Consider the following 14,324-nt stretch of genomic DNA (forward strand, 5'->3'; position numbering starts at 1 on the left):
GGGGGGGAAAAAAAAGGAGACATATGTACTACTATTTGTAATACTTCAAACAATTAAAAAAAATAATAAAAAAAATAAAATTGTTAAAAAAAAATAGGAAAAGTGAGTAAACTTGTAAAACATATAGCACAAAATACGGTAAAAGGACTCTCAATCAAAAATAAACCTTCCAGACTGTTTAGAGGTCAAACCAAAGCCCTGCTCTCTTAAAGAGCAATACCTAAAGTGACTTCTCATTTTAAAGCTTTTTTCTGTTAATATGTTTTTATTGATCTTAGAGAGAGAGGAAGGGAGAGGGAGAAAAAGAGAGAGGAACATCAATCATACATACCCCAACACACAACCTGGGCACATGCCCTGATCAGGATCAAACCAACAACCTTTTGGTGCATAGAGCTAAGCTCAACCGAGTCAGATCAGCCAGGGTCAAAGCTTTTTAATTATCAGCGGTATCTTGGGTGGTAACTTCTATTTACATTAATGAATTCAGAACATGGCACCAGTTTTAAAATGGAAATGGGAGTCCATTGGTTTATAGTTATCAAGAATAGTTAAAAATGTGAACTTCTGGAGATAAATGCTTTCAAACCATGGCTCTGCAACTTACTAGCTTTCTCATCTTGGGCAAGTTATTTAAATGCCCCACCCCTCAGTTTCTTTATCTATAAAATGGAAATATATAGTACCTATCTCACAAGGTTGTGGTAATGATTAAATGAATTAGTATATGTCAAGCATTTGGAAAAATACCTGAGACATAGTAAAAGCTAGAGAAGTGTTTGCAATTATTATTTTCTAAACAGTAAAAATTAAAATTACAATATTAAATGATTTGCAAAATAAACCTTGTTTATTTTATGAGTATCTGGAGTTATATTAAAAAATACAACATTCTTATAGCTAGGGTAACCATATAATTAATCATCAAATCAGGAACATTTTTAAGAGTGACAGGAGAGTCTATTAAAAATTACATCAAGAAAACAGTTATACTACACAAACTGGGAATGTTAGGTAACGTTACTCCTTTAAATGGGAATAACAAGACTACCTTTCTTTCATAATAGAGAGAAAAAAAAATAGATTTCTCAAATTATCAACTTTCAACAAACTAAGGTTTACCCTGTTGAAACGTTTGGCTTGAAAAGTGTGGCCATTTGCACAATAAAGCTTTCTCCAGCGGCGAGCACCTCTCCGGTAGATGGACTCTGAAAAGAGATTGAGAGTTTAAAAAAGAGCAAGTATGGATAAAAATCATTATTATAATTAAGTCTGTTATTTTTTTTTTCATGATATTGATAGCAAGAAAATAATTTATATTGATAAAAACCTGAAAGTGAAAAAAATAAACCAGATTCATCAAGGGACTTGATGGAATGTAGCCCATGGAATATAAATGTTTCAGTAACTATTATTACTTTTCTATTTTTGCATTTTCCCCCAACTCCTAATTTTACAATAAACACCTGCATCCTTCACCAAGATTTACCAATTACTAACATTTTATTTTGACTCAGTATATGTACTACCTAAGCAAGCACTTGCTTTCCTCTCTATTTACACATACACTTTCTCCTGAATCACTTAAAGGTTGCAGATATCATTAACACTTCACCCTTAAACTCCCATTGCCTAAGATTAAGGACATTCCCCCTAATTCCACTTAAGCACAATACCATTACCATGTCTTAGAAAATTAGCATTAATTTAATATTACCAAATATGCAGTTCAGATGCAAATTTCGCTATTTGCCCTCAATGTGTCAGTCATAGCTTCTTTTTTCTCTCCAGGATCTAATCAAGATTCAGGCATTGCATTTGAATTTTCACTGTTTAGAAAATGATAATTGCAAGGATGCTATACCTTTTTTGTCTCTTTCATGTATGCTAAAACACTCAACTTTGTTGTTTTCCATAAAGTTGAGGATTTTTTTTGTATTTTAAGTCTAGGCAGTAGTCTTAGGTTCTACATTCTGGATTTATCTCTTTCCTCATTAGAGTTAATAATAAATATTTTGCCAAAAATAATACACAGGTGACACATCAAGAAATACACAAATGTCAAGAGTGTTGACTCTCACTACTGGTGCTCACTCTGTTGAAGGCAGTGATTGCTAGTTCTCTTCATTGTAAAGGTACATTTTCCTTTTTGTAAGTAGTCTAACAAATATCTAAGTGACATTTTGTAACCACAAGAATATTCTCTTCCCCAACAACCTTTCATCCAATTGTCTTTAAATTAATGCTTTTCCTAAACAAAGAACTACCACAAAATCATTCTAAACTACCTGTGAAATTTTGGTTTTAAGTCAATCACTATTATATATATTGTCTATTAGTCATTAATAAATATTCCATAATAATAGTTAATACTGTGGAAAGATTCCATTAGGTTTCTAAACTCATTTTAAAGCAAATGTAGCACTGGGTTTACTATTTAAAATTTAAATAGAAAAGACCAATTGAAATGCTCTGAATTAGAAATCTTGAGATAGTGTAATACATAACCTTAAATATAGATGTTTTATTTTTACTTAAATAAATTTTTATTGCTTTCAGAGAGGAAGGAAGAGGGAGAGAAACATCAATGATGAGAGAGAATCACTGATGGCTGCCTCCTGCTCGTCCCACACTGGGACCAAGCCTGCAACCAGGCAACGTGCGCTGGCAGGGAATCGAACCATGAGCTCCTGGTTCATAGGTTGACACTCAACTACTGAGCCACGCCTAGATATTTTATTTTTAATTATTTATACTGTTAGGAGTAACCAAAGTTGAAAGAACATTCTATTTCGGAAGCTTTCATGAACTACATCTTGATATATCTTAAATTTAAACATGTTACATGTTGGCTAGAAATTAAAAGAGCCAAGAGACCACATTAATGGTTATCAATTTCCCCCCATGCTCTAGTTTATTAATATTTATTATACTGTAGAAGGGGTAGTGTCAAAATCTCCACCAGCAAATTTTAAAGAGGGAAAGTGAGTGTGAAAAAGTTATGAAATATTTTATCTGTATGCTGCAGACCCATAATACAATGGCAGATGGAACTCTAAAACCAAGATCTGCCACAATGACAAGTCTTTTAAAACCTGACCTTGGGGAGAAACCAAGATGGCGGCATAGGTAAGCACCTAAACTGCTGCCTCGCACAACAATTTCAAAACTACAACTAAAAGACAGAACGGACACCATCCAGAACCACAGGAAAGCTGGCTGAGTGAAAATTCTACAACTAGAAGGAAAGAGAAAAGCTCACAGAGAATTGGAGGTACGGCAAAGGGTCTTTGTGCGCGCAGAGAGGAAGGGCGGCTGAGAGCCTGGCTGACTTTCTCTGGCGGAAGGGGGAAGGAAGCCCCCGACCGCACTGAACCCCAGTTCTGACTGCACTGAACCCCAGTCCCGGGCGAAACCCCGTGGACCCAGGATCATACAGGGGGAGTCTGGACTGTCAGGTAGAGAGAAAGGCACTCGGAGACCCGGGGGAGACCGGGGGAGCCCTGGCGGGCAGGGTTCTGGAGGCGCGTGCGCCAGTGTGCACAAAGGCTGTGGAGGTAGCCAGAGGCTTTCCCTAGCAGAAGGGAGTCCGAAGCTCTTGACTGCACTGAACCCCAATTCTGACTGCACTCAACCCCAGTTCCAGGCGAGCCCCTGGGGACCCGCGCTTTTGTGGGGGGAATCTGGACTCTCGGGCGGAGACTCGGGGGCCGGGGAAGGCAGAGGTCTGCAGGCGCGCGCGCAAGGGCAAGGCTGACAGGAAGCCAAGACTGTCTGCTCCGCCCTGAGACTCCACCCAATCCAAGCTGAGCACAGAGGCTATTGCAATTTGGCAAGTCTAATCCTATAAGGCTGTCTCCAGCACCGAACTTCTCCCAGCATAGACACAGCTGATCCTTACAGCCAACTGGCCTGGAGGTCAATTCCTCCCAGTGATACCAACAACAATCAAGACTTAACTACAACAAGGCTGGACACACAGTCCACAAAGGGGTGCACCAAGAGTGTCCACCTCAGGTTAACTGGGGAGGCCGACCCACTGGGCCATATAGGAAACCTAGCACACAAATCTACCCTACAAACTCAGGGGAGCAGTGAAAATGCGGCGTCAAAGAAACAGATCACAAACGAAAGAAATGGAGGAAAACAAACGACTGGATATAGAATTCAAAACCACGGTTATAAGGCTTTTCAAGAATATCCTAGAAAAGGCCGATAAATATAACGAGACCCTCGAAGATATGAAAAAGGACCAACTAGAAATTAAACATACACTGACTGAAATAAAAAATATTATACAGAGACCCAACAACAGACTAGAGGAACACAAGAATCAAGTCAAAGAATTGAAATACAAAGAAGCAAAAAACACTCAACCGAAAAAGCAAAAAGAAAAGAAAAAAATCCAAAAAGTTGAAGATAGTGTAAGAAGCCTCTGGGACAACTTCAAGCGTACCAACATCAGAATTATGGGGGTGCCAGAAGGAGAGAGAGAGCAAGATACTGAAAACCTATTTGAAGAAATAATGACCGAAAACTTCCCACACCTGGTGAAAGAAATAGACTTACAAGTCCAGGAAGCGCACAGAACTCCAAACAAAAGGAATCCAAAGAGGACCACACCAAGACACATGATAATTAAAATGCCAAGAGCAAAAGACAAAGAGAGAATATTAAAAGCAGCAAGAGAAAAACAGTTAATTACCTACAAGGGAGCACCCATACAACTGTCAGCTGATTTCTCAACAGAAACTATGCAGGCCAGACGGGAGTAGCAAGAAATTTTCAAAGTGATGAATAGCAAGAACCTACAACCAAGATTACTCTACCCAGCAAAGCTATCATTCAGAATTGAAGGGCAGATAAAGAGCTTCACAGATAAGAAAAAGCTAAAGGAGTTCATCACCACCAAACCAGTATTATATGAAATGCTGAAAGGTATTCTTAAAGAAGAGGAAGAAGAAAACAGTAAAGAGAAAAATTATGAACAACAAATACATATCTATCAACAAGTGAACCTAAAAATCAAGTGAATTAAAAACCTGAGGAACAGAATAATCTGGTGAATATAATAGAATCAGGGGCATAAAAAGGGAGTGGACTGATAATTCTCAGGGGGAAAGGGGTATGGGGAGGTTCAGGAAGAGACTGGACACAAATCATACACCCATGGATGAGGACAGTGGTGGGGAGGTAAGTGCAGAAGGTGGGGTGGGAACCGGGTGGAGGGGAGCTATGGGGGGAAAAAGGAGAAACAATTGTAATAATCTGAATAAAGATTTATTTTAAAAAAATAAAACCTGACCTTGGCCAGAGAGAATGGCCACTTGCTTCACAGCTCTGTGAAGGCAGCCTACGCTGGCTTTAATCCATCTGCCACTAGAAGTCCCGAGAACTATTCCTAGCTGAATCCAAACCTCCATTTTTCACTATTGCTCAGAGTTCTATCTATTTCTTATAGTTCACCATTTTCCTATGTAGTACATGGCCCCATTCGACTTTATATACGAACATCCATAGTTCTTTAATTTTTTTCTTCTTACCAAGTTGCATGGAGAGTCATAGAATTAAAAGTTAGAACTACTACCCTGGCCGGTGTGACCCAGTGGTTGGAATGTTGTCCTGTACACCAAAAGGTGGCAGGTTCGATTCCCATTCAGGGTACCAGATTGTGGGTTCACTCTCCAATTGGGGTGCATGTGGGAGGCAACAGATCAATTTTCCTCTCTCACATTGCTATTACTCTCTCTCCCTCTCTCTTCTCCCCCTTCCTCTCTCCACAAAAATAAAATAAAAAATCAATTAAAACATTTTGAAATTTTTTTAAAGTTAGAACTACTTCATTTAATTAAAAACAAAATATTTACCACAATTCCTTCTAAAGTCATGGATATGTGTAGAAACCACAAATGAAAATGAGTTGCCTAATATCCACAACTAATAAATTATACCATATAGCAAAAGCAATAAATTATGGTCATACATAAGTTTGCATATTTAAATTATATCAGGACAAATAGCTGTTTGACTCTTTCAATTCATCCATTAATGGCAATCACTAGCTTAGACATTCAAAAGAAAATCCTGTAACAACTCCTAAGGATGCATGCTGAAGTGTTTAGAGGTGAAGTGTTATGTCCGTTACTTACTTTCAAATGGTACAGCAAATATAAGTAAAAATAAAACAAGTGTTTCCTATGTATATACATGTATGCATATGTGTGCACACATACAGATACAGAGATAGAGCAAACACAATGTTAAAAACTGGTGAATCTAGGCAAAGGATATATGGGTATCTTGGTTTTCAATGTTGTTTCAACTTCTCCATAGGTTTGAAATTCTCCAAAATTAAAAACCCAGAAGAAATATGACTTAACTTTCCTTTCAAATGCAGAATAGATAATTATGTCAGTAAGTTATAACTAAGAACTGCCTTATTTTGATCTGGCAAAGTAGAATTTAGGCAGTTCCTAATACATTCTAGATTAGACTAAAGAATGGAAAAGAAACGAAAGGAATTAAAAGTTCTATTGCTGATTTCCTTTGACTTGTGCCATTGTGTCATAAAAAACTTTATTCAGTGGTATGAAGTATATAAACACTCACTATCTTCTCCTGGACAGGGCATTCCAGGACGTTCTGGTACACAAGGAAATACTGAAAAAAAAATAATACAACAAATTTAAAATATACAAATTACATCGGATTTTAAATTCAGACATCAAAACAATTGACCCAAATTTCAACCTGACCCTCTCTTGACACAGATACTTAGCATATAGTCAGCATTATTTGTTTAAAGAGATCTACTTTACCAAGGGTATCTAAAAAATAGTTTCAATGAAAGTAACCATCCATAAATAATGCATTAGAAGCTCAAATTACTCATTCCAGTCTCTGTTACATCACTGATTTTTTTTTTCTTTAGATAAATCATTAACTACTATTCCTTTAAATCCTTGTTGTAGTGACAAGTTTACTACAATGAAGATTAAATTATAAAAATGTATACAAATATGAACATAAACCATTACAGTTTTTAAAAGATGTATACTAAACTTAGGAATAAATTAACACCAGAAACAGTACCCAAATCCAAAAATGTAAGTTTTATGTTAGAAACTATGGATTTATAAACAAGCTAACTCAGATCATTTTTTGTAGAGAGATAGAATATAAGAAATATTATATGAACATTTAACCAACTATTTGTGGTCTGTGATGTACAAAAGAATCCTATATAAAAAAAGTCTAACATGCTAAGTGTCCAGTCGTCCATTCAACCAATCAAAGCGTAATATGCTAATGACATGCTAAGGACACTCAACCACTTGCTATAACATGCACTGACCATCAGAGGGCAGACAGTCAATTGGTCGACCAGTTGCTATGATGTGCACTGACCAACAGGGGGCAGACGCTCCGACTGGTAGGTTAGCTTGCTGCTGAGGTCTGGCCAATTGGGACTGAGCGAGATGGACCAGACACGCCCTGGAGCCCTCCTGTGTCACTCCCCGGCCCCAATCATGCACCGGTGGGGTCCTCAGCCTAGCCTGCACCCTCTTGCAATCTGGGACCCCTCAGGGGGGCACATTGACTGTCAGGTAGTTCCATCTATATAATAATAGCCTAAGTTCCATCTATATATATAAAGAGGTAATATGCAAATTAGCCGGGACGCCGTAACAGTCACGACTGGCTCAGGAGGAGGCTGCGCATGCAGCAAGGCGGAGCAGGGCCCCCAGAGAGCGGGGAGCAGAGCGGGTCTGCCTGCTTGCCGGGGCACGCCAGCAGTCCCGCCTCTGTACGTGAGCTGCAGAGGAAACACCTTTTCTGACCACTCATTGGCTAAACTCCCGGTACGCCACTCACAGTGTTCTTGGTAACTTGCATAATGAGAATCCAAGAAGGTTATCTAGGGTTTATCCACCTCACTCCTGGAGGAAAAAACCAAGGTCTGCTGCTGGAGGGGCTAAGAAATGTCATATCCTTCCCTAGCCAGTTTGGCTCAGTGGATAGAGCCTCGGCATGCCGACCACAGAGTCCGGGTTTGATTCTGGTCAAGGGCATGTACCTAGGTTGCAGGCTCCTCCCTGGCTGGGGCCCAGGTCAGGGCTCATGAAGGAGGCAACCAATTGAAGTGTCCCTCTCACATTGATGTTTCTCTCTGTCTTTCCCTCTCTTCCACACTCTCTAAAAATCAATGGAAAAATATCCTCAGGTGAGGATAAAAAAGAAAGAAAGAAAGAACTGTCATATTCTATGAGAAACATCTTGAAAATGCCTAAAGAAAGTTGTCATTTTTTTCATGGTGAAGGGACTGGACTCTGTGTTAATGAAAACACCTTGGCGGCTGTGGTGGCTGGCAGTGGCAGCAGCAGCGGGGTGATGGGGGCAGCGTCTTCCCCTGATCAGCCCGGTTGCCTCCTGCAGAGGGAGTCCAGACTACAGCTTAGGCTCCGTGGGGAACGGGCCTAAGCCATCAGTAGGACATCCCCTGAGGGCTCCCAGATTGCAGAGGGTGCAGGTCAGGCTGAGGGACCCTACCCCGTGCACGAATTTTGTGTACTGGGCCTCTAGTCTATATAATAAAAGCCTAAGTGGCTGTTATGGCAGAATAAGTGGAACGACCAGTCACTATGATGCACACTGACCAACAGGGGGCAGATGCGCAATGCAGGAGCTGCCCCCTGGTGGTCAGTGTGCTCCCACAGGGGGAGCGCCGCTCAGCCAGAAGCCGGGCTCACAGCTGGTGAGTGCAGCAGTGGTGGGGGGAACCTCTTCCACCTCCGCAGCAGCACTAAGGAGCAGCAAGCTGAGTGGTAAGGAGCAAGCAGGCAGGCAGTAAGGAGCAAGGGGTCCTGGTCTGCAAGAGGGATATCCGACTGCCAGCTTAGGCCCGACCCCCATGGGCAGACAAACATCCCCCAAGGGGTCCCAGACTGTGAGAGGGTGCAGGCCAGGCTGAGGGACCCCCCAGTGCACGAATGCACCAGGCCTCTAGTCTATATATATAAAGCCTAATGTGCTAAGTGTCCGACCGTTCAACCATTCGCTATTATGTGCACTGACCATCAGGGGGCAGAGCTCCAACCAGTACGTTAGCTTGCTGCTGGGGTCCAGCTGATCGGGACTGGGCGAGACTGGCCAGACCCTGGAGCCCTCCCGTGGTCCCTCCCCAGCCAGGTCAAGGGACCCCACTGGTGCATGAATCCGTGCACCGGGCCTCTAGTAGGTTTAATAAAGAGCACAGAGTATGAGAAGGGCAGTTCCTTATATATTTTTAAAAGTTGAAATATAAACTAATTTCTGAAAATAGATCTGTGATACAGTATTAAAACTTAAAATAAACTGTTTAATACTATTGACCATTCATTTCTTTAAACATTCATTGTAGTTTTATTATAAAAAGAGATGACTCTCAAAACATAAGACTTATAAAGTTCTGCAAGTATCTCAACAAATTAGATTATGTAGCCCTTAGGAGTCACTATGTCAAATTCTAACAGTAGAAAAAAGTCAAACTACTATTTGTCAAAAAACATACTGTATAGAAAAGTATAAGGGAATTACAACAAAGAATTGAAATGATTCATTATACTTAGGGGAGATTTATATCTACTTCAAGTTTTAAAGAGTTTCCTAGGTCTCCTAAAGCTCCCCAAAATGTTCCATAAAAAACTGCCAATGTATTGCAATTAAATGCAATACATTAAGTGGTTTCTACATGAGATAAAAAACTGAGAGGTAGCATGGGAGAATGAAAAGAACACAGATCTGGCCTGGCCAGTGTGGCTCAGCGGTTGAGCATTGACCCAGGAACCAAGAAGTCGCTGGTTCAATTTCCAGTCAGGGCACATGCCCAGGTTGTGGGCTCAATCCACACATGGCAGCCAATCGATGATGTTCCTCTCTCATGGGTGTTTCTATCTCTCTATCCCTTCTCTCTCCCTTCCTCTCTCTCAATAAAAATATATTTTTTAAAAAAAGAAGAATACAGATCTGGAATCAGAATACCTAGATTTACAACCCAGGTCTATATTGTACCAGTTACATGCTAGCTGAGTTTAGGCTTCTTCTATACCACTACCCACCTCTCAGGCTTGCTGACTTTTAACTATGTAATTACTATAAATAGTCTCATTGATAACCCTTAAACAAAAAAAAAAAGGACATTGACGATACCTTACCTTTAGAGATCACTGTTTGCATAAATTAAAAACTGCAAGTTCTATGCTACATTTTGTTGTGAAACACTGAGTTTTAATATCCAAGGAGGCATACATAAATAACAAATTTCTCAAGATTATAAAAGCTGATTTTGTCTTCTCTAGCAATTGAGCAACTACTAAGGATAACTATATAATGATGAGCAATAGAGATTAAGAAAATGACATCAGAATTTTTTTAATTTGGTCAAGAATATAGTCTTGGTGGTGTTTTGTTTTGTTTAATATTGCTCTAGAAGAATAAGAAATGACACCCCTTTACCATGAATCAAGAGTTCAGAATCCTTGTTTAGCTCATAAAGCCTAAAGGCTTCTTCTAACTCCAACTGAGATGATACTGTACACGGGTCTCCTGCAAAATATAAAAAGTAAAGGTAAGCTCACTTTTTAAATCCTCTAAATGTAATGATTAGAAAACAGTTCCTGTTACATAAAGTCTTGAGGGAAAAAACGACATACATACAGAGAAAAATATTTGACAAGAACAAATCTACGTATTTAGGTAATTCTGTTCTCTAAAGTAGTTAATACTCGAGGTTCATAGACACCAAATTTTATACAGATAAACAATTTAATTCTCAATAATGTACATATTCAAAATGTAGAAACAGAATCTACCACTGATCACATTTTAGATTGTCACTGCCATATGACTAATAGCCAGGGACAAGCTTTCTGTCACCTGTTTCTTTAAAAGAGGAAGTGAAAGTAGTTCCATTGAGGTCTCCATGTAATCATTTTGTCAAATTCTTCCTTCACCTGAGAGCCTGCTCAAGAGACTCACAGAAAGGAAGTGTGGCTAATAAAGTACTCTGGACTGAAGAGCAGTCCTATTTGAGCTTTTAAATGTAAATATATAGTTTCAGTAAACTTACACACAGAGAGGGGAAGGAAGAAACACCTCCCTTGATCAACCAGCCAAAAAAACTGAGTCATCCCTGGCAATCAATGAGATGACACATCTCCTCATAGGATGGCATTCCTCGATGAAAAAGTCATTCTGAACATATTTGGGGCCTGAGCTGGGTCCTCAACGCTGCCATTCTTTTGCTCATTCCTGTGGTTACACCAAGTGTTACCACACACTACATGCCACCAACCCCATCCAAACCTCAATCACTCTCGGCAGAAAACTTGGTCTAGTACTTGATAGAGAAAAATGAAGTCATCTCCTGTCCTGTTATGAGTATGCCTGTCCTGTCCTCTAACTTGGCCAATGAATCCCTACTTCCTTCTACCTTTTCTGGGTATTATCCCACTAGAGGTCCGGTGAACAAAAATGTGTGCACTCGGGGGAGGGGGGGGGTCCCCTCAGTCCTGCCTGCGCCCTCTCACAGGCCGGGATCCCTCAGGGGATGTCCACCTGCCAGCTTAGGCCTGCTCCCCGGGGGAATGGGCCTAAGCTGACAGTCAGACATCCCTCTAGCAGCCCGGGAGCCCTCAGGGGATGTCCACCTGATGGCTTAGGCCTGCTCCCTGTGGAGAGCGGGCCCAAGCCGCAGTCAGACATCCTTAGCACTGCCGCAGAGACGGGATAGGTGCCCGCCACCACCACTGTGCTCGCAGCATTCAGTGGCTTGTGGCTGAGCGGAGCTCCCCCTGTGGGAGTGCACTGACCACCAGGGGCAGCTCCTGTGTTGAGCGTCTGCCCCCGGTGGTCAGTGCACATCATAGCACCGGTCGTTCCCCCATTAGGGTCAATTTGCATATTACCCTTTTATTATATAGGATTAGTCTTCCTTAGTTCCATTTTTATTTTGGTTTTCCTTCCACTAGCTCTTCTCAGGAAAGCAAAGCATGTTGGAGTCTCCCTCTCAAAAATCTCTCTCCCACTCAAGAAGCATCGAAAATCTGTCTCAAAGAGGTGTCCTGCAGTACTTTGCATCCAGGCTCTCTCCCATGCTCCACATCCTGTCTCTCTGTGCAACTACAGCAAAATTACTTCTTGGAGTTTCAATTTTCTCCTATGTAAAAAGAGGGCTATTATCTATATTGCAATTATGATGGGAAAACTAAAGACCATATATTTAAAATGACTCATAGTATGCTTGATCCATTATAGGTGTGGCTTTTATTATTGAACTTTGATCAAAAGCCATAAATGGATTTAACTATTGTTAAAAGCATCATTATAAACATATTTTTAAAAATCAATTTTTCCTTTTTTGCTAGACATTGTCTTTTTGCCAAACCAGTGTAGTGTCTACTTGCTGTTGGAAGAAACCTAGGTCAGGCCAAGTAACCACTTTCAATGTGCACTTAGAGACTAATACTTTTGAATAAGCACAAGGAAGTGTGAAAATAAGAGTTAATAGCTGACATTATGTATATTCAAATCTATTTTATTTTTATTGGACTGAATATCTTTGGTTCAAGTATTACCTTTTCAGACCAACTATTTAATGCCTGATAAAGCAGGACACATTACTCAGAAGCAAAACATTCCATAGAGAGTCACCATGAAGCAAAGATGAAAGGAAAAGTTATTTCTTAAAGTCCACTCTATTACTAAAATCTGAATTTACATCCTAAAATGGCCATAGACCCAGAGTGAGATCTGCTTAAACAAATTTCAAGATAGTGAAATCTGTATATTATCCAGCAGAACTGGTATTTTTTCAGTAAATCTATATTTTCTTCTCAACTATAAAAAGAAAGAAGCAAATTAGAGCACTGGACCTCAAACTGTTTGGTAAATCTGCAAGAGCCAATTATTTATGAGATAACCTGATGCATTTATAACACTAGTTTCATATATATATATATATATATATATATATATATATATATATATGTGTGTGTGTGTGTGTGTGTGTATATATATATATATATATATATATATATATATATTCCAATATATGACTGAATTCAGTGCCCCACAGTTAAAAGAATCAATATAGCCTAAAACCAAAGTTGGCACCACTGCACTCCTCTCCCTGATATTTGAGTCTGCCACAGATTAAGTCTGTTCCCACCAGGATCTCCCCACTGCCTCTGGACATGGTCGATAGTGTTCTGAACCCTGTGTTCCTACTTAAAATATAGATTTGTAAAAACTTCCCAAGAATGCTATGGTGCTTAGGTGATAATTCCTTCAACATTGGGCCCTATTACAACACTAATGGATTTCTGGCTTCTTACTTCTTTTTTTCTGGGAGGTGGAAATTAGTGGTTACAGACGCACATGCTATCCTATCAAGCTGCCCATCCTCAACTTCCACTTCTGGAGAAGATGGGGTAATAGGAACTGGATTTAACCCTCCACATAAAACAACAACAAAAAACTATACAAAATACATTTTCAAATGGTTCAAGATACTGGAAATTAAGCAACAAAGAATTAACTGTTCCCAAGTAACTTAAATGCACTCCAGAACAAAGCTCAAAAATATTTATAAGAATACAAAGATATTCAACATCCAGTAAGACAAAAGTCACACTGTCCAGAATTTAATAAATATTATAATAACCAGGCATGTGAAGAAGCAGGAAAATGACCCTTAACAGGAGAAAAATCAATCAATTGAAATTGACCCCGAATTGACACATAACAAAGAATTGACAAAGAATTTGTAGACATGGACATTAAAAGAGTGATTATAATTATATCCAACATGTTCAAAAGCTAGAGGTATTCAGCATGTTAAGCAAAGTTGGAACCTATTTAAATAGACCCAACTGAACAGCTAGAAAAACTATGTCTGAAATAAAAAAATATACCAGGTAGGCTTAATGGCAGATTAGACATAGCAGAGAAAGATTAATGAACTTCAATTCACAACATTAACAGTATCCAAAATGAAATGCAGAGAAAGACTGAAAAAATTAACAGAGCATTACTGAGCTTTATGATAATTTCAAGAGGCCTAATACACACATAACTGGAGTCTATGAAGGAGGGGTGTGATGACAGAAAAAAAATTTTAAAGAGATAATAGCCAAAATTTTTCCACATTTGATAAAAAGTATAAACCCATGGATCCAAGAAGCTTAACAAATCTCAAGACAAGAAACACGAAGAACACTAAAGTAAGGTCCACCATTATCGAATTGCTTAAAACCAGTGATAAACAGAAAAAAATTTAAAGCAGC

The 14,324-nt window shown here is 39.5% G+C and overlaps 1 protein-coding gene across 2 annotated transcripts in view; it reads right to left on the reverse strand.

Annotated features, from left to right (window-relative positions):
* The window catches only part of PRKCI (protein kinase C iota), a 72,958-nt gene that overhangs the window by 34,895 nt on the left and 23,739 nt on the right, over positions 1 to 14,324 (reverse strand). The window contains exons 3-5 of one of the 2 annotated variants that reach the window (XM_080654043.1): positions 10,495 to 10,584; positions 6,610 to 6,660; positions 1,123 to 1,208 (exon numbers count right to left, since the gene is read on the reverse strand). In XM_080654043.1, the coding sequence (XP_080510169.1) occupies positions 1,123 to 1,208; positions 6,610 to 6,660; positions 10,495 to 10,584 (227 nt within the window). The remainder of the gene's footprint in view (positions 1 to 1,122; positions 1,209 to 6,609; positions 6,661 to 10,494; positions 10,585 to 14,324) is intronic. The other variant, XM_080654044.1, reaches the window with a different exon arrangement.

The sequence above is a fragment of the Plecotus auritus genome, assembly GCF_963455305.1.
Source record: "Plecotus auritus genome assembly, chromosome: 2".
Lineage (NCBI taxonomy): Eukaryota > Metazoa > Chordata > Mammalia > Chiroptera > Vespertilionidae > Plecotus > Plecotus auritus.